Source organism: Melopsittacus undulatus, chromosome 6 (assembly GCF_012275295.1).
Source record: "Melopsittacus undulatus isolate bMelUnd1 chromosome 6, bMelUnd1.mat.Z, whole genome shotgun sequence".
Taxonomy (NCBI): Eukaryota; Metazoa; Chordata; class Aves; order Psittaciformes; family Psittaculidae; genus Melopsittacus; species Melopsittacus undulatus.
The window spans coordinates 8,426,862-8,453,867 of record NC_047532.1 but is presented as its reverse complement, the minus strand read 5'-3'; the positions used below and the strand labels follow the sequence as shown (position 1 = coordinate 8,453,867).

Here is a 27,006-nt window from a genome sequence, read left to right as displayed (position 1 = left end):
TATGGAACAACCTGTTCCTGCAGAAGCAGGTGCCAAGTTACTTTCTAAGCACATAAAGCTGGCTCAGATTTCCCTCTCCATTTCATTAACAAAATGCATGATGTGCTACATGTGTAAGACCCAGTTTATTATAACAGGTTTGCAGATTTCCCAGTTTGTTATGCAATTAGGAACACATTTTCTATCACTGATGGTATATCAACTTAGAACCAAAAGGGGTGAAGAATGTAATTCTGGATTCAATGTCCAGAATATAATTCATGGACACAATGGCATAAGTCCTGAATGCTCAGTCTAATCTGAAATTATTATAGAAGTAAACCCCATATATAAGAATCATTACATGTGGACCAGCCATAAGGTATGTGGAATTAGTGAAGAGGCAATTACAAAAGATAAAACACATAGGAACATTTCTACAATGATTTGCACAGTCTAAATAACATATTGTTCAAAAGAAAGGCTACTCCATGTTAACTCAGCCCAATGTCTGCTTCCATTATAGCAATGCTAACATGGGCCTTAGTAGTATTTTAAGAAGAGACTGCTCAGTATCTGGGCATTTTGTCAAATGTAAATGCTGGTTCAGATCATCCCTGTTACCTAAATGGGAAGAGGTACTCTTAAAGGCTTTGTAGCAGCTTCAGGCTACTGCTCCCACTTCATACACAAATGACATAAAAAGTGGATTCCAGCTCCTAGGGAAAAGAAATAAAAACAAAAAAGAAAATCCCAGCCCACTGTGACATGAATTTTTCATGTGTGTGTTTAACACGTGAATGTTGTAACAGACAAGTAACTTGTGTAGAAAAAATGTCCCAGAGATAAACCAAAACCAAAGTAGGAGGTAACATATGGTCTGGGTTGATTTTCAGAGTACATATCAATCTCGGCAACCCTGAGAAAGTGTTTCTTAGACCTGCAAAAACATAAAAGATGAAAGCCATAAAAATAAGGATTTGTTCTGCTCGACAGAGAGATCAGAAAATTCCCTCCCAGCTCCAGAAGTGCAACTTGCCTCATCTACTTTAGTGTCACAGAGAAAGGAGCATTTTTACAGTCTCAGACTCAGTTTTATGCACCACAGATGTCCCTTAACATTTTAAGAACAGTAAGCAGTAAGAGCATAATAGATATAAGAACCTGCTGATGAGAAGTTCTGCTATATTCTCTGAGCTTAAAATGACTAATATTAGGCCTAGATGCCTAAAAGCTAGTCTCTAGTTTAATCTCCAGTGTATTCCTATAAATCAGTACCTTATATTTGGTAAATATTAGTAAGTGTATAGATTATAACTGGAAACAAGAGTTCCTGTTCTTATAAAAGACTACTGGGACAAAGTTGTAACATCCTGTGAAATCTGTGAAATCATAGCAATTAAAAGCAAAGCAAATCCTGAAAGTTGAGCCTTTAGTGTTACATTTTTGTTGCTGAATCCACTGCAGTGCATTTTTCTATTAGGGATATATGACACTGAAAAGTATAGTCAAGACTTCCCCCCACCCTTCTTCCTCCCCCTGCTCCTGGAGGGATGAGGACAGTTGAAAGAATGTAACTTCCACAGGTTGAGATAAGAACAGTAACTAAGGTATAACACAAACCACTGCTGCTACCACCAATAATAATAACGATAAGGGAAATAACAAGGGAAGAGAATACAACCGCTCACCACCTTCCAACCAACACCCAGCCTGACCCTATCAGTGATTTAGCCCTTCCAGGTAACTGCCCCCAGTTTATATACCGGGCATGAAGTGCTGTGCAATGGAATATCTCTTTGGCTAGTTTGGGTCAGGTGTCCTGTCTCTGCTTCCTCCTGGCTTCCCCTCCACCCTGGCAGAGCACGAGGCTCATAAAGTCCTTGGGCAGAGTAAACACTGCTGAACAGCAGCTAAAACCATCGGTGTTATCAGCGCTGTTCCCAGGCTGAAAGTCAGAAAAACAGCGCTGCACCAGCTATCGACAAGGAGAAAAATGACTGCTACTGATGAACCCAGGACATTGAACTGCAGTCTGCGTTTGCCTCTTGCCAAGTGCTGCAAAGCACATAAGCTTATCATTCAGCCATGAAGGTGCTGCTAGCATGATTTGTTACATGGACGTCTATAGCAATAAGCAAGTTTCTGTGGCTAGTAACTGTTACTGGTGCCATGTAGAGTTCTGCTCTGTCCCAGGGGTACACTGGTAGAACACAGTCAGGACACATTTTCTTGCAGACAGGGCAGGTCACAGCACTCTCTTCATGGCCTTTAGATACCATGTTTAAATTAGCTTGCAGAATGCATTACCCATGTATATTAATCTAACCTCTTGAGACCTTGAGGGAATTGCGCATCAACATAAATTTCATGGTCTGCAGTCTGAATTTGCTTTCTGCAGTGAACCACCACACCACAGTATTCATTCTGATGAGCCTCTGGTTGGTATGAACAAAAGGTATTGCAAAACTAAACTGTCAGTGTGTGAAGTGAAGATTTCACACCACACGCTTATACCCTTCTTTTTCTTTAGCATTCTGTTAACACACTCATCTCTTCAAAAAAAGAAAATGCGGAGAAAGACACTTTATCTGTCCTATGCTACATATAAATGTAAAATCCATTCATCTATTACCAGCACTCCCAGATATTCCAAATCTCTGGAGAAGCTAAAAAAAACCCCAAAAACAGACTATTAATGAGTAATTTTGCAATTATTGCATTTTACTTACAATTTATTCCTGTGTGTGTCTATAAGCAAACACATGGAGAGATTTAAAATTGTAATTGGAAGGATTTTCCCCATACAACTCTGAAATGCAACACACTCCAGGGTCTTTATATGTCTGATCCATGTCTGCTATTGAAAGCCCTGAGTTTCATTTTAATTCAGTTCTCTTCTGAAAATCCATGCTAGTCATTGTATTATAGCGCAAAGATCTAAAGATTCAGAAGATGTGCAACTTTAGGAAAAGGTATTGCTTTGACTAAATGGGTTGAAGGAGACGGAAAAACAGAAAAGGTAATTGGGCACTTCACCAGACCACTGGACAAAGTAATTACAAGGCTATGACATTAACTGCTTTCACCTCATCAAAAACATCGTGTGGAGTTCATAGATTCATAGAATAGTTAGGGTTGGAAAGGACTTTAAGATCATCCAGTTCCAACCCCCTGCCATGGGCAGGGACACCTCACACTAAACCAGATCACCCGAGGCTTCGTCCAACCTGGCCTTGGACACCACCAGGCATGGAGCATTCACCACTGTCCATGTCACCGACAAAGATGTTGAAACCACGACACAAGACCAGTCCCAACACTGATCCCTGAGGGACACCACTTGTTACTGGCCTCCAGCTGGACATTGAACAGTTGACCACAACTCTCTGAGTGCGACCATCCAGCCAGTTCTTTATCCACCAAGTGGTCCACCTATCAAATTGATGTCTCTCCAGTTTAGAGACAAGGATGTCATGTGGGACAGTGTCGAACGCTTTGCACAAGTCCAGGTAGATGACATCAACTGCTCCACCCATGTCCATCAGTTTTGTAGCCCCATTGTAGAATGCCACTAAATTGGTCAGGCAGGATTTCCCCCTAGTGAAGCCATGCTGGCTGTCACCAAGCACCTTGTTGTTTTTCATGTCCCTTAGCATGCCTTCCAGGAGAATCTGCTCCCAGATTTTGCCAGGCACAGAGGTGAGACTGTCTGGTCTGTAATTCCCTGGGTCATCCTTTCCCCTTCTTGAAAATGGGGGTTATATTTCCCTTTTTCCAATCATTGGGAACTACACTTGACTGCCATGATTTTTCAAATACGATGGACAGTGGCTTAGCAATTTCATCTGCCAGCTCTTTCAGGAGCTGATGGATTTCATCAGGTCCCATGGACTTGTGCATGTATGGTTCTTTCAACAGTTACTACAACTTCCACTCACAGATTATTTTTTTTAACCTTCATATTTTACTCTTGAAAACTTCACTACTTAAAGTTAAAGATTTAATTACTAATTGTAGTGATCCTTACAAACTGCCTGCATGTTATAAATGAAACAACCATTACATCAGTTGAATCAGGAGTATGAATTGTAAGGATGTTCATCAGTAACATATAGAGAAAGATACAGGAGCAAGAACAAAAGATTATACAGGTTGTTGAAGAATATGTTTCTTTCTGGATATTCTTTTTCAATTAATATAAAATCTGAAAAATGTCAGTGGGATAATGTCACACAAAAGTATTTTAAAAAACTATCCTGCAACAGTCCATTGCACATCATGAAAAGAAGAAAAACACTGCAGTGTAATAAACACATTTTAAAAGGTCTAATTGGTTAAGTCAAAAAAAAAACCAACCAAACCCAAACCAGAAAACCCCCACACCTCTCTGTGCTAATTAAATATCTCAGTTAGCAGTAGCATCAGCTAATATCCTCTGAATTGGTGTCCTTTACATTGTACCATCCTCCATTAAAACAAAAGCAGCTCTTCATGTTCCCTAAGATATTTTGCCAGTCAAGAAACATTCTGCTTAGCAGGCTATCACAGAAAATAGCTGGAAAGAGTGAAATCAACATTCAAATACTGTTGCAAATTAGGTAAGGTAATCAGAAACTAATTTGAAAAGAGAGAGCTATTCTTTAGAAATAGCCCTGTGTTGGCAGAGAGATTAATGACTGAAACTTAAACAGGGGAAGTTTAGATTGGATATAAGGAAGAAATTCTTTCCTGTTAGGGTGGTGAGGCATTGGAATGGGTTGCCCAGGGAAGCTGTGAATGCTCCATCCCTGGCAGTGCTCAAGGCCAGTTTGGACAGAGCCTCTTGGGTGATATGGTTTAGTGTGAGGTGTCCCTGCCCATGGCAGGGGGGTTGGAACTGGATGATCTGAAGGTCCTTTCCAACCCTAACTATTCTATGATTTTCTATTATTCTAATGAAAGGACATGTCAGGAAAGGACTGTTTATGTTACAAGAAAAGAATGACACATTTTGACTTCATTCCTTTCCTGTGTATAGTTCAGCTTTATGAATTTGACAATTGTGATTCTAAAGCCAATGGTTTATGATCTAGTTTCATTTTCAAAAGCTTTTGGAGTCACTAATTCTAGCATGGAAATTCCTGTTGAGTTCCATGGAGGAGAGGCCAAAGCTGAGTTCCTTAAGAAAGTGCAAAGACTTTAACAAATATTCAAGAGAGTATCTCAGTGAAATAAAGATCGAAATTATCAATGAAACTTCATCAAGTTTGTTCACATTTCTGTCTATAGATGGAGAACATTTCCAGTCATCTTCTGAACCTCTACCTTATTTCCTCACTCTGTTAGAATTCCTTCTTGTTATAGCATTTCTTGTGGAACACCAAGATTCTTACAATGTTGTTAGCATTTATCCTGAGAGTAGTCAGACCAACGGAGAGACTTAATTCTGTTTTAGAAACAAGACTTCTAAAGATATTGCTTCCAGTATTAGGCATGTCAACACCTTTGTTTCAACTAGCACATGACCAAGTTTTGAGATTATATCAAAAATCAAGTCTGAGAAGACCTGCATTTAAAGCATGGACAGAAATGAGGGGTGACAGGACAGTCATCGAGACATCGCATTTTATGTCTCAAATGAGGGGTTAAGAAAATGAGCTAAAAGTATTGACAGAAATGTTAAATAAATGTGTTTGCTTCTTAAGTATTAAAATAGTAAATCACAACAAACACATGCAGGGCAAAGTCCAACTTGAATGAAGATCCCCTTTACATTTGCAGACTGTATTAGTTAATCAATAAACTAAACTGTACAAAAAACAAAAAAAACCCCACAAACAAAACCAAAGCCACAAAACTTTTCAACCTGAGAAAACAAACCCCAAAGCTGTAGCTCCATTTTTCCTCACAAGAGGAAGAGTTGAGCAGCTTGAAATTCTGTATTGTACTCCTCAGCACATGATTTGCTTTTCAAGATTAATTAAAGCACCTGGCTGCTCAGCTTAAGGGCTGGCTGAAACTCAAGAGGTTGGTCCTCTGCCTTGTGCCAACAGCAGCTTTCTTGCAGGTTGATGGTAAAAGCCCCATTGTGACAAGACTGAAAACCACCTCTGAGCAAAGCATGTGGCTCAGCTTCACTGCAGGGCCCCACCAAGCTGTGCCATGGCACTAGAGAAGGCAGGAGCATGCAAGCATGAATCATGGCACCACAGCTTAAGTACAGCAGTTGTGTGAGGTTGGAGATCAATGGATGAATGTTATGGGCCAATTCTGATAGAAATACACAGACATATTGCTACATCTGTTGTATTATGGACCTAATTCTGCAACCATCTGGTGATGAGGGTAACTCCCTGAAGACAACGGTAACACCATATTCTTTTATGCTTCCCTAGATTCTTTTGTTGCCATTGAAGCTACATGCTTGCTGCCAGAATTTTAGTAGGGCAGTGGATATTGGTTTATATTTTCATTCAGTTTCAAGACGAATTACTGCCCAAAAATGGTTTTTTTTTGGGATTTGTTTGGTATGTTTTAAAGACAATCAATACACATTCCTCTAAAACATTTCTTCTTTTTTACTAAGACTCTGATATGCCAGAATTTGACTTGTATTTCCAAAATGTGCATGTGTTCAAACTCTATTCAAACACTGTTTCAATTTAGAACTACAACATGCAAACATGGAGAAACAAAGAGAGAACATCTGCTCTGTCACTTATTAATTCTGCAAAGCTGCTAACAGAGAGCACTTTTTCTATGGTAACTGTAACTCATTGCTCTTATTTGAACTATTTTCTTCTCCACTGATTCATGTTTTTCTTTACACATTTTCACATTCATTCACATTCAACACATTCACAATCACACACAACACTGACATTATACTCAACACTGAGGTTGCACATTTATTTGACTATATATTATTTGTTATTTTTTAGAGGTATTAAACCTATGCTTTAGCAAAATCCCCTGTATGTGAATTTATACTGCCAGTGAGCTCTACATGTTATGAAGTCTCCTAGTAGACAAGTCACTGAATTTATCAAGTTAAAAGTCCTGTTAAACAGAAGTCACTTTGCCAGTCACTTGTTGCTTCAGTCAGATGCTTCAGCTTGTAAGAAATGGCCTATTCCAGTAAATCCATCTGGTTGCATCTGGAAGTGACACTTCACAAAATAAAAATTGCTAATCAAAAAGCCCAACTTTTTTTTGTGAATATTTATGTTATAAAGGTATACATGCATCGAGGGCACAGATCAAGTAAGCCAAAGGCTGCAACAGACCCTGCAAATATAAACAGTTAATACTAAACTGAAAGGATCTCAAATGTTAATAAATGTTAGCATTAATGTAACTTTTCAGACTTGATCCAACTTCTTTGTGTAAGTGAAACTGGGTCTCTTAGTAGATACACCATTTCCCTTATGAGGAGAGGCTGAGGGAGCTGGGTCTCTTTAGCTTGGAGGAGACTGAGGGGTGACCTCATCAGTGTTTACAGATATGTAAAGGGTGGGTGTTAGGATGATGGAGCTAGGCTTTTTTCAGTGATATCCAGTGGTAGGACAAGGGGCAATGGGTGTAAACTGGAGCATAGGAGGTTCCACGTTAACATCAGGAAGAACTTCTTTACTGTAAGAGTGACAGAGCACTGGAACAGGTTGCCCAGGGGGGTTGTGGAGTCTCCTACATTGGAGATATTCAAGGCCAGCCTGGACAAGTGCCTGTGTGATGTACTCTAGGTTACCCTGCTCTTGCAGGGGGGTTGGACTAGATGATCTTTGAGGTCCCTTCCAACCCTTGGGATTCTGTGATTCACATTCCATCCACTGTAATACTTCGTCGCTCCTCTTATATACAGCCTCATTCAGGAAAGCATTTAAAAGTGGGCTTAATTTTAAGTATATACTTTCCTTTCAGCATAAAGTTAATTGTGATTTGAAATTCAGGGCTTGGTACCTAAACCTTATTTGCCACATGGCATCTTAAATGCACACTGGCTGTCAAATTCTCAAATCTCCACACTGCAGAGAGCCCAGCGAGGGGCCACCCAGTGCTGCAGGACCCGGAGCATCTCTGCTACCAGGAGAGGCTGGGGGAGCTGGGGCTCCTCAGCCAGACATGGCTCTGGGCTACCAGCTCTGGGTGGCCCTGCCTGAGCAGGGGGCTGGACCAGGTGATGGACAGAGGCCTCTTCCAACCCCAGGCAGCCTGTGATTCTGTGAGTACTTAATTCGGTTTTCCTTTGTTTTTCCCCTCTCAGCTTTTCTTGCCTTCTCTTCTTTTTTTCTCCTTACCTGAAGTCCCTTAAATTCTTCCATACCTTTGGTTATTTCTTAGGCTGTATTACTCATTTTTTTTTCCTGTTTGATTCATCATATGGGACTTAAAGATCTCAATTACTGCTATTGCCTTTGGCAACCACACATTATCTTTGAACTATTTATTTTTACTTTTTAATGTTCTTTCTTTGCTCTGTATCATTTGATTTTTCTCTCTTCCTTCCACGCAGTCCTCAGCTGCTCACAATACTTTAACAGTGTAGGACTCCTGGTGAAACTGCCTGTTATCAAGGTGGCTTCCCCATTCCTGGAAACAGGACAGGCAGTCCTGAAAGGACACTGAAGGGAGACTGAGCTTACCCTACACTCAGTGGAGGTCTGCATAACCAACCTTCGAGGACATGTTTACCAGTTCACTTCAATGTTTCTTTTGAGCTTTCCTTTGACATCCTTTTCACATTAGAGTGCCTTATTAAAGCACATGGATCATTGAAACATAACCCTGACATATTTTGCCAAAAATCTCTTCCTCACACTTCTAGGGACCAGATGAGACAAAACATTTCTGCAGTGGTAGCAAAATTTATCAGAAATACCTATTTTCTGAGATGCAGGATAGAAAAGAAACACAGAGAACAGGATAAAACCAACTTGTCCAGAGGACCTGTGCTCCTTGCAAGAAAGGAATCCCACTTTGGCATACTACCCTTTGGAAGTAGTCCTGAAGGTGCAGGAAAGTGAGTATCAGCTAGTTCCACTGATGCTCCAGCCGACAGCACATTTCTGTCTCACCTAAAATTTACCCATTGCTCTGCCTTGTATTCATAGAGAAGGAAAAATCCTGAGTGATCAGCAATTTTTAGTGTTTGTCTAGAAATACAATTTGCCTGAATCATTTTGTGGGAGAAGACAAGTTTATATAAATTTCAATTTTTCATATGAATCTCATGCAATGATTACTCTCACAGTGAATAAATGTTAAATTGCAGTGAACATTATCAAAAAGCTAGAAAAATTCTGCTGAATTGACATCAAGACCAGGATGAGACTTTACAGGACGGGACAGTATAGTTCTTTGCTAAATAGGCCATAAAGCAGGTAATGATCTTGGAAGTAGGAAATACAATTTAATCTGAGGAAACTACAATTACTTTAACTGCGGGAAGGTTCCGGTGCTTGAGCAAGTTTCCTGCATAGTCACTATGACACTGAAGCAGTTGCCTTACACAAGGAAGTCATCAGGGTGTTACTGCACTGTGTCATTACGTGTCCTGACTGTCTGCAATTCCCCTTCCCCTCCCCTACCCCCCAGGAAAAACAACACTGCTCTTTCTGACTTTGCAGAATAGCTAACTAAAAGATACATCACCAGATCCCAGGTCTCCATCTAAGCTGGAATTCCTGGAGCTCAAGCCATGGCAACAAAAATTGCTCTGGAGGGGAAAAAAAAAAAGCCCAAAGCAAAAAGCTGGGAGAACTTCAGAGCAAGTGGAACTGGAAACACCCCATCAGGCAGGGGATACAGGGATACAGGGATGCGAGTGTGGAGAACAGTTTACAAACCAATCAGGCATCTGAGAACAGCAGTAGGCTTCTCCATATGTCCTTAGCTAAACACAAGTCTACAAGTTAGATTTAGCAGGCAACATAAGGGCATTATGTCAGAATTCTGAATCTAAAGCATAGCAGTATTTTAATTAAGAATGGTGTGAACTGGAAGGAAGGAAGATCAAATCCAAGCATGTTTCAAGATACAATTCTTTGCAAGCCCCAATATGACTTCAGTTTAACCATCAGCAGTAATTTCTCCTAATGCACCTAAGCATCTTCTAACTGAACAGCACATTCCCATCAACTGAATCCAAGTAAGTCATATTATAACCCTAGTAAATTGTGCATAAGTGAGAATTTGATAGTTATGTTACTACTTGGTTTTGACTTCTGAATAATACATTAATGAAATGATTCCTGAATTCTTACAAAAGCACACAGTAAGCCCCATATGATTTCTTCACAGAACCATATAGATAACGAGCATGTACTGCAAAACACTGTCTAAGATGATAATACATCTATATCCTGAATGCTTTAGGAAATGCAATAATGAACTTTTTTGAAGGAAAAAAAATACTACCTGAACCACAACCATGTATTTTCCTGTTATTAATGGACAAAATGAAGGGTAACAAACGGTTTCCCTCTTGGAGCACCTTGTACATGAGATCTCTATCACTAAACCTAATCAAAGCTTCTATAATAACTCAGAAAATTAATATAGATTAAACATGACAAGCTGGGAATACTGAGACACAGAAGACAGACTTTCTAAGATCACATGCCAGAAGGCTGTTACAAGTCACTATTCTATTCTAAGGACAGAGGCCAACGTTTTCCAATCCCAGGCTTTTTCAAACGTACCAATCACTATCCCCAGTGTTCCTGCTTCACTGGAGACTAAAAAAAACAGGAAAAAAACCTCTTATGGTTATGGACTGCTGCACAGTGAAGTCAGTGAAGTCAAAAGTGAAGTCAGCTTCCCAGTGACCTGTATCATCTTGCAACAGGTTTCTAGCTATGTGTTGCCAGTTCTTTCATGTCAAGACGTGGTCCCCATTTCCTTCACTATGATTTTGGTATGTATCCCGCTAAGCCCTACTTGTCATCAAGCTCATGCTGGAACACTGAAGCAATTGTGTGTTTTCACAGTACACATAAAAACCACCATATGAATAAATGTCACCATTTAGACTTAACGAAAAATAAAAGAAGAGATGGCATTTTCTTGACCTCCATCCCTGGACTTTCCCTTCCCCCCACCCTTTCAAACACTTCCCACTCACTAGAGAATTCAAGCGAAAATCTATCCCATGATTCACATTCCATCCTACTCATATTGCCAGTGTTAGAAATGTTTCAGTTGTTCTGCAAAGGGCATCACCAGAATTAAGTACATCAAGCCAAACAGAGTTCTGATCATTAGGTATTAAGACCTATTGTTTCTGGGGTACTGTAATAATTTATCAGAGCTGTGTCTGTACAACTGCATTTGCAATTGCTTTGAGTGGATACTCAGTAAAGAAAAGTTACTGGAAAAAATGGTCCTGAAGTTGTGAGCTTCTTTTCACACATTCTACAATTTTCCTGTCTAGAGCAACACACGAGTCATTAAAACCTAACTGATGAAAATGAGAGGCTTCCTTTACCCGTTAAATTTTTCCTGATCTTTCTCTAACGTGAAGGTCCATGACAACGTTCCTCATACTCAAGGCTTTCAGGGGAAGATTTTCTCACAGCCAAAGTAATTATTACAGATTTAGCATTTTAACGTACCCAAAGATTTGGAAAAGACTGGCAACTGACTTTCAGCTGTACAACCTGCTGTGATGGGCTTTCCCCCTACTTCCATAAAGCTACAAAACAAATGAACAAAATCGCCTCCAACAACTTGCTGATTTATCACTACTGAAGTTTTGCAGAAGTCCGGGGTAGGGCACGAGGATGATCAGGGGCTGGAGCACCTCCCATATGAAGACAGGCTGAGAAAGTTGGGGCTGTTCAGCTTGGAGAAGGGAAACAGCATGGAGACCTCATAGCAGCTTCCAGTATCTGAAAGGGGCTACAAGGATGTTGAAGAGGGACTCTTCGTCAAGGACTGGAGTGACAGGACAAGGGATAATAGGTTCAAACTTAAACGGGCAGCTCAGGTTAGATATATAGAAGTTTTTTAGATATAGATATATGGAAGAAGTGACGGGGTGAGGCCCTGGAACAAGATGCCCAGAGAGGTTGTGGATGCTCCATCCCTGGCAGTGCTCAAGGCCAGGCTGGACAAAGTCCTGGATGACATGGTTTAGTGTGTAGTGTCCCTGCCCATGCCAGGGGGGTTGGAAGTGCATGGTCCTTTCCAACCCAAACCATTCTATGATTCTATGAAAAGAAAATGGCAGTTTTTCCTACGGGGAAAAATCACGCATTAAAGAGAACTCACAGCTGGAAGTATAAATTCATCCTGATTGAAAACTTATATTCTAAATATGATTATAGTTTGGTCACCTGCAATTACCTTTAAAAAAATTAAAATTTGTGATGGTGACATGAAATGCAAATGTATCACAGAAGAAAACATCCTCTTGCTCACTTTCATTTTGCTGTAGGTCAGATCTGTAGTGTTGAAATCAGAATAGTGAGGATGGGGAGGAAATTTCACAAAATTCCTCTAAAACAGAAGAAACAATGAAGGCACAAGTGATCAACTAAAGCAGTACTTCCTAGCAAAATTACTGTTTTGTAACAAAAAGACATATAGGTGGAACATAGAGAGACCCTAATCAAGCTTTGGCTGCACTAATTTTCTCCCTACAGTGCAGCACAGCATCCCTGTAGTCCTCCCATGTCACCTGTCCTTGCTTCCAATGTCTGTACACTTTTCCACCTAAGTTCTAGAAGAAGATCCTTGCTCAGCCAAGGCAGCCCTCTATCTCCTTGCTTGCCTTACCACGCTTTAGAGTTGTCTGCTTCTGCACTCTTAAAACTCAACCAGCACCCACCACCTTCAGAAGCTGACTCCAAGGGGACCTGACTAACCAGCTCCTTCAGCAGCCCCAAGTCTGCTCTTCCCATGCTCAGGGCAGAAGTTTTGCTGGCAGTTTTTCTCCTGTCACCAAGAATTTGAAACAACTACTTCATGCTCACTGAGACCAAGCCAACCACCAACCACCATGTGGGCCATGAGCTGCTCTCTATTTACAAGCAACAGGTTTAGGAAGGCGCTTTTCCTAGTTGGCTCCCTTAGTACCTGCACCAAGAAGTTCCCTCCAGTATGCTCCAGGAATTACATGAGCCCGTTCATGTCCACTGTATGATCTCTCTGCTGATACCTGGGAAGTTAAAGTCTTCTACAAGGACAAGGGTGATTTCCTCCCAGTCAATGTACTTACACGCCTTGTGAGATAGGCAAGTAAAGCAGGAGGAGCTATGAACTAGCTCCAGCATTTCTGTAAGCCCCTGTCCTAGCTCAATTCCAGCATCACCTTAAGATTGCTCAGGGAGTCTGCTGAGGTTTCCTAACGCTCATGTTTAACTTGGACATTACACCAAGTACTAGCATGTTCTGACAGTGTCAGAGGAAATGTATTAACTCTACTTTGGTACTTGCATGGATAAAAGCTCCCATCTTGACCTGCAAACACAGCTTTGTTACAAGCAGTTGCTAGTGTCAACAAACGGAAGTCATCCTCCAGGAAGAAACAAAACTGCTTCTTTACTGTGTTGTCCTTTCTCATTATATTTTCCTTACACCTTTGTGTGAGATAGAGCATAAATACACAACAGTCATAGGTTTTCTCTTGTATCTTTTCTGGCAGTGGTTATGGTGCACATAGAATAGTTAGGGTTGAAAAGGACCTTAAGATCATCCAGTTCCAACCCCCCTGCCATGGGCAGGGAAACCTCACACTAAACCATATCACCCAAGGCTTCGTCCAACCTGGCCTTGAACACTGCCAGGGATGGAGCATTCACAACCTCCCTGGGCAACCCATTCCAGTACCTCACCACCCTCACAGTAAAGAATTTCTTCCTTAGATCCAGTCTAAACCTCTGCTGTTTAAGTTTCAACCCATTACCCCTTGTCCTATCACTACAGTCCCTAATGAAGAGTCCCTCACCAGCATCCCTGTAGGCCCCCTTCAGATACTGGAAGGCTGCTACGAGGTCTCCACGCAGCCTTCTCTTCACCAGGCTGAACAGACCCAACTTTCTCAGCCTGTCTCCATATGGGAGGTGCTCCAGTCCCTGATCATCCTCGTGGCCTCCTCTGGACTTGTTCCAACAGTTCCATGTCCTTTTTATGTTGAGGACACCAGAACTGCACACAATGCTCCAGGTGAGGTCTCACGAGAGCAGAGTAGAGGGGCAGGATCTCCTCCTTCCACCTGCTGGTCACTCTCCTTTTGATGCAGCCCAGGATACAGTTGGCTTTCTGGGCTGTAAGCGTACACTGCAGCCGGCTCATGTTCATTTTCCCGTTGACTAACATGACAGGGAGCTTTTAGCAGCTGAGGGGGCTTTTCCTTCTGCTTGCAAAGCCACTTTTCCAGTTGTAATATACAACTCTATTGACAGCTTGTGGCCCAAAATTCTAGTAGGTTTGTTTGTTTAGTTGTTTACTATCCTCAGTTACAGATTAACTTGTTTTGGGGTTGGGTTGGTTTTGTTAAGAAACTTCCATTGTTTCCTGTTTTGTTTTTCAGTACCCCAAACTAACTCATTCACTACCGACAGATTTTTTGATTCCCTGGATTGAATGGGAAACCTTTCATTATGGAGGCATCAGAAGAAAAAGCCAGCAGTTTCCAGTAGGTAAGCTCACTTTACTGTTTTCTCTACAATCACAAAATAAGCTCCAAAACAGCTGTGGAGATGGATATTCTGCTTCAGACTGGGGGACTGGTCCCAAAGTGCTGTCTCATTTCCAGCCTGTGGCAAGATGCTGACAAGTGTTTCATTCCTCTTGCCACAACTCCCAGTCATCTGTGAAGAGCCCACCAGCATGAATTAGGAAGGGTCCACTCACCATGACCCACATAAACAGAAATACAATGTATGCACATATGTGCTTTCCAAATGAAATTAGGTATTAATTGCTATAACAATTCTGCTATTATTGTTTTGCCTGGGGATTGTAGGGACCTGGACAGCTGCCAGAAATATGATAGCAAGGAAATATATATATATGTATATTTGTATTATATATGTATATTTGTATTATATACCTATTTTCCTAAATACAGGGGGTTAGAGCTAGATGATCCTAAGGTCCTTTCCAACCCTAACTATTCTACAATTCTATGATTCTGTATGTATATAAGCATTTCTCACAAATCCCACTCAGACCTTTAAATTACTTATGGGGGTAAATATTACAAGAGTTCAAGAACACTGGTCACAGGCACCCAGCACTTATTATCATGTTCCTGTTTATAGCAGTTGTCTAGATGTTAGCACAGCTCTTGCATTGTACTGAAGCCAACAAAAAGGGGTATTCACAGATACAGCTCATTGCCTTTTGTCAGAGCAAAGCAACAGCATAGGAACATCATTCTGCTGGGCGAAAAAAAATCTAAAAATAAGTACTGTATTTTGCTAAACTGTTAGTCAGCTGGTTTTTAGCAACCTGGTCACGTCCAAGACATTCAAACTCCTGTAGAAAAATAGAAGTGATGAAGACAACAATTAGTTTTACTGTAACATCCAGTACAACAAATCTTAAATAAGTACCAGGGCTATTATTCAGCATAATCATTTATTTCAAAGTACACTGATTATGAAGGACACTAATTCAGCTACCAGTTTTCATGGCACATCAGTTTGTATGAGTCTAAATGCTCTGCATGCAATTGGCCAGCAGGAATCTGTTAACCTGAAAAAGAAACTTACTTTCTTCTCCATATCACCAGCTGTGCAGAAGAGATATTAAGCATAATCCTGGCCCACTTGTGTGTTAGACCTCCTCTTTCTGGTTACACACGCTCATAAGGCAGAAGCAAGTTCCCACCCTCACAACATCAAAAGCATACGCTAGACCATATATTTTAACTGATTATCTCCTGGATTAAGAAACAGGTAAAAACATGGGACTTCCTGATGGACAAGTAACCCACCAGACATCTTGTGAGAACCTCAGTCACTGGTTCTCTTTAGGGAGAGGTCCGTTTTGGGGCAAACTTCCTTGTCTAGGCAGCTGTCAGAGGCCAACCAAAGGCAGGGTTTCAGGTTTTAGGACAATGAAGGAGCTTTGATTGAGTCCAGCACTTAAGGAGGCCAGTCGGTTACTGCAAGTCTCTTCAGCACAACCTAGGAGGGAAAGGATGATTTCACTTATGTGGATAGAAGTTGGAAATGTGCAAACTTCTTAGAAGCAAATGCTTCTAAGGAAGGAAGGGCCAAAGGCATCCCATCCCTGCTTGTAAAAATTCCCCATCATTTGTATGAGCATGCAGACAGCACTGAATTTCTACATCAGTGGGAGGCTATACAGGATTATCCCACAAGCTGGAGAGATTTCCTCCTGGCTACTTTTATTTATGGGTGCTCATAGCAGCCCAGCTGCTGTGAAGTGCACCTGCAGAGTAACATGATTTGAAAAAACCCCAAGCTCCTGATGTTTCATATGGATTACAGCTCAGTTATTATTGAGAATGACACATATAAAGGCATTTGTACCTATACCTAGACAGAGGTGAATTCCAGAGACTGGAATTTCAGGATCACAAAAGCTTGGCAACAATGAATTCTGACTGAACAACATAGAGATCTGAAAAAAAAAAGAAAAAAAAAGAAAAAAAAAAGAAAACATTAGGACCAAGCTGAAGTTGCAGACATCTGTAGTCTAAAATTACAGTCAGGTACTGCAGGGATGCATGGGCTGCCTAAGAAAATTCCGATGTCTAAGACACCCACCTAACTCTAGTGGCTGCCATACATTTATTTCCCATCATCCTAGCAAAAGTAAAACATGAGTTTACAATATACCTATTTTTTTCCCAGGAATTACTTATTAGGCTTGCCACTGCTTTCCCATCACTTTCATGGAGTTTATGCCTTCTCTATCACATCACCTGATGGAGATCCCTTTAGTTCGTCTAAGTCAGCACAGTCCAATGAGTATTATGAACCTATTTTGCCTAGTACTTTCTTTATCCAAGAGGAAACAAGGAATGAATTTTTAAGCAACAACTGACCCTGTGCCAAATGCTGTCCACTGTGTTCAGTGGACACTTGACCAGAAGCCGCTACAAACACTGAAAAAGGTAACAGGGATAGAGGCATTCCAAACACTGCTTTTTATTGGGTCTTCGGGCTCTCAAACTTGCTGAGACTCAGCCACCTCCCAGATAAGTGATCACAGAAAATAAAGCTGGAAGGAACTGTGAAAGGTTATTCTGTTTGTCTTCTTCCAGGATTCTCTTGGGTACTTCTGCACTGCTTCCTCAAATAATACAGCTTCTTCAAATTCCCAAAGGAATCAGTACAAGTTCAGCAGGAAGAGACTACATGCAAAAACATAAACACCCAGGCTTGCATATATGTTGTACAATGCACAACCATCATGTTTTGCTTAGCCTTCACTGTAACAAAACAAGGTGGTTAACAAATTTGGGGATGTATTTATCTTCATTGTATTAAACAGAGTCGTATTTCAAATACACCTTGCTCCTAACTTCACAGGAGAGCTCTTATGTTCACATGTTTTAAGAGCTCTAAATCAGCTTACTTATGCTATCCTCTAGGTGTTTCTATACTATGGCATTAGGCTAAGAGTAATTAGCAAGACACTGTTTCCTTGACACAATACCCAGATGGGTGATGAAAAATGATGTACTCACAGTAGCAGATTTCTTAAATCTGACTGCCTCCAAGGCAGGTACTGGTAACAAACAAGACAAATAGTAAACACAGTTAAGCAACTGTGAACATTATGCACTTCTGCACTTCAGGAGTGAATGGACAGCAAATCAGTTTTTTCACATCCAAGTGAAAATCAGTTACTGAATTTACTGAATCACATCCAGGTTTGCTTTTGTTTAACTACAACAGCAATTCTCCTTCTGACCAGATGATTGTGACTAATTTGTTTCATTTTTGCTTATCACGCTGTGGTGTGACCACGGTTTTACAGGTAACAGAAACAGCTAATTAGTCTGTGCAGAACAAGATATTTATGTCTCTTACATAAGGATGCAGTGTAGAAAAATACAGGACCTTGAGAAGCATAGACATAAGATAAAGCATACAGGCATCAAATGACAAAAGACAAGGCACAGGCATAGCTCTGGAGTCCCTATGGCTACAAACAGCTCACAATGAACAGTTAAGAAATACAGTGCTGGAGCTGGAAAATACCACTTTTCAAGGATAACAAAAGAGAACAAAGAGAAGTATTTAACCTAAGTAAAACATCATATATGGTGAGTTTGGATGTAATTTGAAGCTGTAGGCCAGTGAAGAGCAAGGTATACAAGTGTGTTAACAAACATAAAAAGGTCCCAGAGTGGATCCTAGAGTGAGGAAGAAAACATCAATAGTAACATCATACTCCTCCTGACAAGGGCCTCCAGATGTTGGCAACTCACAGTAACACCCAGCCAGCACCAGACTGAAGCTGTCAAACTTAGGACATGGAGCAGGGATGGAAGGATGAACCTTCCATCACTGTTCCAGGTCCTACCGTTAGTGGCTTCAGGCTGGTGCTGGCTGGGCGTTACTGTAACACACGAAAGGACAAACCTTGTGTCACTAGACAAGAGAGAAAGGGGATAGAAACTGAGAATCACCAATGTAACAATTTCAGCTCCATTTAACTCGAGCTGCTTTAGAGAATTTTTCTGTAGAGGTACTCTTCTTCTGTAATAACTAGATTTGAACTACTAAAGATCACTGGGTTAGACTGTTAAAATCTTAATTATTCTAACAATAAAATTATTGATTGTATATATAAGGTATAGTTCCCATTTGCCCACAAAAAAGATTTGTAGCTCAGCACAGATGCTAAATTCTCCTATTACAGCCCAACTGCAATATAAGACACCAACTTTTCCTGATTTCTTGTCCCTTTACTCACCCCTAAAGAGCCAAATAATTATAAAAACTGTCTCAGCTTCACTGGTGTACATGGAGAAACTCTTACAAACTTGCTAGAGCAGAGTTCAGGTGACACTCTACCCAGGCACTGTAAGCACAAAAATACTTATGTTGATATTCTATTTTATTATTCCAATAACATTGTGAGAAACAGTATGCCAAAGAGAAGCTACACGGGAAAAAACAAACACCACCACGAACGCATCTACCAGTTTAGAGGGACAGCTTTATGAATTTCTACTAAATGCCAAAGGTCTGCAGAAGTTGGTGAAAAAAAACCAACGTATTTTTTAATTCGTACTGATGCTGGTAAGAAATAACTCCATGTGTCTGTAAGTACCCATCTTCCTTTCCAAGCACAGGACTGCACCCTTCCAGTCAAAGCCTGTGAGAAGTCCTAGATGGTGGACAGCAGGCAGAAGCCCAACCATAGCAAAGGAGCCAAGCAAGTCCTGGAATATGCTTCAAAGCTCTGGCTTCCAAACAGGTTCTGATTAACTAGGCCTGAAATTTGCTACTATACCAGAGATACATTTTGTGGCATAAAGACCACATTCAACATGTAAAAATGCTGAAGACCTTATTTCTTTCATCTCTCGCAATACTGTTTTAAAAGCAGCATACAGCACCAACGACATAGGTACTAAAAAGCAAACAAAACTCCAAGCCCCGGCAACCTAAGGTGCTCTCTAAAGCCTAAGACTTGTTGTTTTGCCATGAAAGGCTGGGAGCGCAGCTAAGCTATGGCTTGGGGAAATGGGATTGGAAGTCCTTGGCAGAAAAAACCTGGATTGCTTGGGGACTGAAGGCAGGAAGCTGGCATGGGCTTGAGGGAAGAAACTACTAAAAAGCTGGAGCATTTTCTTCATTTGCCAGGACCACTTGTGCAGCTGCAGCCAGACAAGTTCAAGGTACTGCCTGTTTATCTGCCTCCTCTCCTGTCTCTGAGATTTCCACTGGCCTTCTACAGATATGTAAACAAGTGTGCACATGAGAGAAAACCAGGCAGAATTACATTTCATTTTGGCTTTATTTTACATAAAAGACTGGTCATGATTTTGAAAGTGAGAGAAGCTTGGAAAGAGATGGAATACCTGAGGATATGTAACTACCAGCATACAAGAGCATAAACATGTCAAAGAGGTATGAGAAAAGTGCCAAGTCCCACTTTCACACAACCGTTAGTGTCTCTGCATTTGATATAAAGAGGTTTCTTTAATTTCTTTTTCTCAAGTTGAGTTGTGAAAACAACAGCTTTGTGGTAAATGCACAAAATGCCAATTAATCCAAAAAGAATCAACTGTTTTTAGGGTTTGACAGTCATATTGAGAAGGCAAAATGATGAGGAGACAGACTCCAGGGTGCCAAAGAACAGCAAGAGCAAGACTAAGGCAAGGCAAGTCTGGACCCCAGGATGCCTAAAACACAGGCTTTGCAGTGTCCTCACACCTGTTGCACCAGAGACAGGCACACAAAGTCACAGCAGCAACATGTTCTACTGACAGCTCAGTGCTCATCAGGCAGGAAAGTACAGCAGGCCAGGTCCACCCAGGGATTCCATGTAGCACCTCAGAAACAGGACAAGGGACATAAACCCCTAGGCACACACCCCCAGGGGAATGAAAGGCACCAGCCTGAGCTTAAATGGAACCCTTGGTCAGAGGACCAACAACAACTTATTTGTGCTCTTGGCACCCTGATGCAGAGAAATGTCAATGTATTCCTAAGCAGAAGGGTTCACCAACTCTGACAAAACTACCAAGTTATGGTACATATATGTAAAGCCTTGTTTTGGTAACACAGGGTGTTCTACTAAAAGCAAGGGGGTTGAGCTTTATCGTCACCTGCTTGACAATTCCATTACACAATCACACTTTCCTTTATATCCCAAAGAAAATTTGTATTGCATAGAAACTGATCCAATCCATCTGACAAAGGACTCTGTGAAGGTTAGACTTCATTTCAGTACTAAATTGCATGTTAGCAGAGAGAATTTCCCTGCAAGTATGCATTAACATCCTGCTTGTTAGAAAGATGTAACAAAACATATGTAGTCACAAAGATTCCTAGCGTACTGAACTATTTCTTTTTGGGTAATGGTCAGTGACAGTCATACCACTCAGCAATAAATAATCACTGAACAGTGCATATGTATGCATAACAGTTAATCTTCTTACATAAAGATGTTCTTATTGCATCATCCTTGTTCATGGCTGAGCAATACCTCACTCCCAAGAATAGTTCAGCTTAAGTCAGTACACTAAAAGAAGCACAATACTCATAGTTCTAAAGAATGACAAATCAAAGCCTGGATGCTTTGCAGGTCAAAGGAGGTGATCCTGCCCCTCTATTCTGCTCTCGTAAGACCTCACTTGGAGCATCGTGTGCAGTTCTGGTGTCTTCAGCATAAAAAGGACATGGAACTGTTGGAACAAGTCCAGAGGAGGGCCACGAGGATGATCAGGGGACTGGAGCACCTCCCATATGGAGACAGGCTGAGAAAGTTGGGGCTGTTCAGCCTGGAGAAGGCTGCGTGGAGAGCCCATAGCAGCCTTCCAGTACCTGAAGGGGGGGTCTATAGGAATGCTGGGGATGGACTATTTATTAGGAACTGAAGTGATAGGACAAGGGGTAACAGGTTAAAACTTAAACAGGGGAAGCTTAGATTGGATATAAGGAATTCTTTCCTGTGAGGGTGGTGAGGCACTGGAATGGGTTGCCCAGGGAGGTTGTGAATGCTCCATCCCTGGCAGTGTTCAAGGCCAGGTTGGATGAAGCCTTGGGTGATATGGTTTAGTGTGAGGTGTCCCTGCCCATGGCAGGAGGTTGGAACTGGATGATCTTAAGGTCCTTTCCAACCCTAACTATTCTATGATTCTATGCTTTCACATACTTTAAAATCTTAATTGGACTAAAACCTGTAGTAATTAATTTGGCTCAAGACATACAAAGAAGTACCAGACCACTAGATATGCAATTTGTATCGATTAAATCCTACTGGGTCTATTGGCTATTCACTTACTGACCATTCACTTACTGACCTGTTTCTGGTATACCGTCCTGTTCATATTTTAAAAAGATACACTGAATCCAACTCAGCTATCTGTATAAATAAAGTAAGCACTTACTGTTGTACCAAAGCAGATGTGTGTAAATTTAACTGAGCTGTTGTTTGCATCTCACCCATCAGCTGTTGAAGACCTCTTGCAAAAATTTGGAATATGCCTAGCTTTATAAATCCAAGTCATCCCTTATAAATGTACCCCACTGGTATGAAATTTGAACCTCATGAATTACCAACACAATACACAAGGATTTACCAGCAGGAGCCAAGGAGGCTTTACCTGCAGCAGTGTCACAGCCAATAGCCTCCATGTCATACAGCACAGCTGTGGCTGAAGAGCCCATTCTCTTTAGGTGGAGGATGTCCTTCCTGCATGGTATGTATGTGTAAGATGAAATTAAGACTGGGAAATGCAGGCCAAGTTAAAAGAACATGTCTTGATGGGATGTTTCACAGTTCATCAAAAGCCCAAGGAAAACAGAAGAACCTCCCCATCTTGAGAAAATAAAGAGAATTCATTTTAGTAAAATACATAAATAAGTGACATGATCACTTCACAGCAGTGATTAAGAAACCCAGTTATAGATTCAAGTTTTGGTTGCACCCACTACTGGCAGAAGAAACCATAGGAAAGTAGCTCTTCCTACAGAGGATCTAAATATGCAGCTGTAAAAAGAAAAAAAAGTAAGCTAGCTAAAATTGAGTTGAAAGTAATAAAATTTGGCACTTGTACCTATGCAATAATGCTTCTTAAAACAGTGATAAAAGCTTTCTTTAAAGACAACGTCATCACCCATTTAGACTTCGGTGATTTGTAATCTAACAAGTGGACTGTGGTTCACTGCTATAGAAAATTGCTTATGGTACAATCACTGCTAAGAGCCTGATTCTGCAATGAAGTAAAAAAGAAATTGACCATTTATTTCAACAGTCACATGACAGCCCTCAGTATTGCAGCTACATGAATGAAAACACTACTTTGGTTAAAAAAAACCCTCTCACACAATCAGCTATAATGAGAAAAAGAAATAATTACTTTGCCTCCTTAGCTTCAGAGGCAATCTTTCGGTTGGAAAAGAGGTTTGGTTTTTCTCATTTGGAAGTCCCCTGCTAAAGAGAGAGGCCTCAATAAAGTAAATGTAATTGCTCTTGACAAAACCTTCCTATTTTACCAATGTTAAGGAAAAACCTGATGCAAGTCCTGGACTCAGCCTACAGCCATCCTGATGAAGACCAAACTTCAGGAAACACCCAAAAGCTTGTTCTCAAAGATGAATTTATGATTCTTCTCACACATGCATGTGGATAGAGGAACTAAAACTGAGACGGTTTATCTCCAAATGCTACGGCTTACCAAAACCTTCCTCAGAGCCAGATCACTCGAGCAGTCAGCCACCCCATCCACCATGCCAGACTGCCAGCACAGTCCAACTCACAAGGAGCAGTCATCCAATGGGATACTTGGTACTCACAGAGAAATCTGAGGTAGTTACAAAACTGTTCACAGAGCCTTTCATCAGCCATGGGCTTGACTCATGTCTTCTGAAAAATCAGACTGATGCCAGAAGTTTGAAGACCAAAACTTTGGAGAAGAATTTGCCTTTGTAGTTTATAAGTGCAGAACCTCTGAGGAATCCTTCAGATTCCAAGAAGAAAAGTTTAGCACACCTCAGAAAAATGCACTTGTGCGCTAATAAATAACCAGTTACTGGCAGAAAAAACAAAGTCAAGAGTCAAGGGAATAACAGCAAGCAAGGAAAGAACCTTTTTATGTTTGCTGAATTTGGAAATGCTGCACTTCCCTTCTGTAAGTCTTTACCATTATGTGATCTAATAGGGGGAAAAAAAGCTGACTTCAAACTTTGCTTCCTAGTACAAGACCAGAGCAAGTGCTTGAGAGCAGTAACACAATACATTCTACCACAAACAAAATCCACACCTGCAAATTAAATAATGGGAAGTAAACACACTGATGCTACAAACCAGCCAAAACAGCAGGAATCCTAGTCAGCTACATTCCAGACATATCACCCTCTTCCCTTAAGTTGAATAAATAGAGTGTCACCCTTTCTTGCCTGAGTAACATGCTTTGAAAAATTAAGTCCAAGAATAACTGTATTATGATGTTACAACACTGGGTACTTCCTGCCACGACTTTCTTACCAGAGCATCCATACTTACAAATGGCAAGCCTGGAAGCATGCACAGTACTGAGTGAACTCTATTCAAAATGTATTTTTCCTTCCTGAATCCTGTATTCCTGCTCTTCTTTCAGAAGGATGTTTCCATGCCTCCTTCTACCATCAGACCATGAGCTTCTGTGGTCCAAGGCCTACTGCCTCTGCAGTAAGCTGCAAACCCATTTGAATTCCACAGGGGTAGGCACAGGTTCTCTCTGAAGTTAAACCCACCTGTTTAGATTTCACCTTTGAAACACACCACTTTCTTTACGGCTTGTCCCTGAAGGCATTTTTTCCCCTTTTCCTTTCGTGAGGAAGCCAAGCTGTGAACTTCCCTTTAGCCAGATCGAGGCTCAAACCACAGCGATGAATTATAAACCAGAGTTTTCCACGAGCTGTAAACACAGCACAGTGCGTGCCCGTGGCACCAAACGGCAGCGGCTGCTCTGCCGAGCAGTCTCGCCCGTGTGTCACCGGGCCGGTTACCAGGGACCCCGGGACGCTCAGAGGAGCTGCCTCGTTCCCTCCTTCCCTGGCTCCCGGGGGGCTGCTCATTCCGCAGGTTTGTTTGGCCACGGAAATGTTGCTCACGCTGGAAGAGGAAACCGGTTCTGTACCGACACCTTCACACACCGCAGGGAGCTCCGCAAGCCCCGTGCCCACGGAGCGCCCGCCGAGGTGAAGCCCTGCCCCGGTGACCTTCCCCGGACCCAGCCGGGGCGCAGGGACCGCGGTGCGCGCAACCGCGCACCCCACGAGCACCGCGGCACGGACCCCGCCCCGCACAACGGCGGCCGCGGCCTGGCCTGGACAAGCAGAGCCCCACACCAGTAACGGCCAGCACGGCCCTGCCGCCGCCGCGCACCTGCCGCCCAGCGGCCTCCCCTCCTGCCCTCCCTGCCGGCGCCGGGCCCTGCAGCCCTCTCCGCCCCACAGCTCGGACAAAGCGGCCGCAACGTACCTGCTCCCGAGGCCGGGGGGCTGGCGGAGATCTCGGCCATGGCCGCCCCCATCCCCTTGCCGCTGGCTCCCCTCCGCTCCCGGCCGTCCCGGGCTGCAGGAGCTCCCGCCCGCGAGGGCTCCCTGCGCCCCCGCTCCCCAGCACCCGCTGAGGGACACGAACTCCGCCGCCGCCGAGCGCCGCTTGCATCCGCAGCGCAACCAGGCCGGAGCGAGGCACTGGTGCCCGCGGCCCCCGCCCGCCAGCACCGTCACCCGCCCCGCCTTGCCCCCGCGCCGGCCGCTCACCGTAAAGAGACGCGGAGGCTTCTCCCTTCCTGACCATCGTCTCCGGGTGCCTCCGCGCCGGCCCGGCCAGGGGCCCGGCACCGCCGCCCGCCGCTCAGCGCGCCCTTTGTTGCCGTGAAGGCATGAGAGGCGACAGCGGCCGGGCAGACCCCGCTCGGCTCCGCTCACAACACCGCCCGCGCTCACCCGCCCGTCCCGGCGGCTCCGCAGCTGACGCCTGCGCCGAGCCCGCGGGGGCGGTGCCCGAGCTGTGGGGTGTGGGAGGGGGCAGCGGGATCGCGCCGGGGGCGGGACGGGGATGGGAACGGGATGGGGACGGGACGGGCCCGCGCGGACACAATGCGGCAGCTGCCAGCGGCGGGGACGTCTCCATCCCGGTCGCTGCCCCGTGGAACGTGACCGCCAGCAACCGGAGCGGCCGCGGCTCCGTGGCCCCGTCAGGGGGGACGTTCTCCCCGTCCGCGCCCCGAGGCTCGGCGGAGGGTCGGGAGCAGGCAACGGACTCGAAGCCCTTCGCCGGCCGCCCGGGCCCCACCGCCCCGGGAGCAACCTTGGAAAGCGCCTCCCGGCGGAGCTGTCCGGGCCGCCCGTGCTGAGCCGAGCAGAGACGAGCCCCACGGCGGAGAAGGGCCCGGGGGCTGCTCGGAGAGCGAAGTACTCCGGTTCCCCCCAGCAGAGCTGGACTTCCGTCCCCCCGTTCTCCTCCCGCCTTCACCAGGAGGAACCGCAACTTTTTGGTCAGGGCTTGGCAGGGGCATTCCCATGATCCCGTCAAAGTACAGGTTTGGTGCTGACAAAAACAGATGCTGGCTATAAACTTGAGTTGTCATCCTCCTCCCTGTGGGGCAATGGCCACTTAAAGCGCAGTTAGTCTGACTGCTGACAGTGACGGCCCAAATCGTTGCTGCAGCGAAAGGACACTGTATTCAAATACCACACTGTGATTTATCTCTTAATCCGTTGTTGGGGAAACATCAGAAAGTCCAACACAAGATGCAAAATTTTGTATTGAAAAAAATTTGAACTAACCCCTTGTAATTCTTGATAGAAGATGTAGGCCATCATTTACGTGTTTACACAGGAGCAATTTGAGAGAAAGGTACTCCAAGTCTTGCAAATAAAGATAACCTTTCAAAAGTTGGCTTACAAACCTCAAAAGCACGCAAGTATTTTATTTATTACTAAATTAATATGCATAGATTATGAAAGATGTTAATATGCTGGTACTGAAACATGAACCAATCACACATACATCAGAGGCAGTGAGGGTGTGTGCCTCCTCTAGTCAGTGCAGCACCCATCTTGCAGAGCCAGCTGCCTTTGCTAGGTTTAAGGAAACCAAACCAGGCACATGTCACACCTTATCCATCCCCACAGAGGTGTCAGTTCAGGCCAATTGCTCTCATACTTAAGTTCACATATGCAGCTTTATCTGCTAGTACTGGAAGTATTGGGGGCAGTTATTTCCCTTCTGCATTCAACTGGGAGGATTTATTTGTCTTTATAACTTTTAAAATGAGTAGTTGCTTCTTCCAGCTACCCTGTTTCATCAGAATACTACCCAGGCAGAAGTTAATGCATTCTGTGCATCCATGGTGGTCCACCAAAGTAAACTGGAGTTCTTTCCTAA

At 43.0% G+C, this 27,006-nt stretch overlaps 1 protein-coding gene across 4 annotated transcripts in view; it reads right to left on the bottom strand.

Moving 5' to 3' along the window:
* The window catches only part of SLC44A5 (solute carrier family 44 member 5), a 94,482-nt gene that overhangs the window by 58,288 nt on the left and 9,188 nt on the right, over positions 1 to 27,006 (bottom strand). For 2 of the 4 annotated variants that reach the window (XM_034063481.1, XM_031050758.2), the window contains exons 2-3: positions 16,473 to 16,557; positions 15,905 to 16,097 (exon numbers count right to left, since the gene is read on the bottom strand). In XM_034063481.1, coding sequence (XP_033919372.1) covers positions 15,905 to 15,911 — 7 coding nt within the window. In that variant the 5' untranslated portion in view covers positions 15,912 to 16,097; positions 16,473 to 16,557. Of the gene's footprint in view, positions 1 to 15,904; positions 16,098 to 16,466; positions 16,558 to 25,376; positions 25,553 to 27,006 lie in introns of those variants that run through there. The other 2 variants (XM_034063482.1, XM_034063480.1) reach the window with 2 other exon arrangements.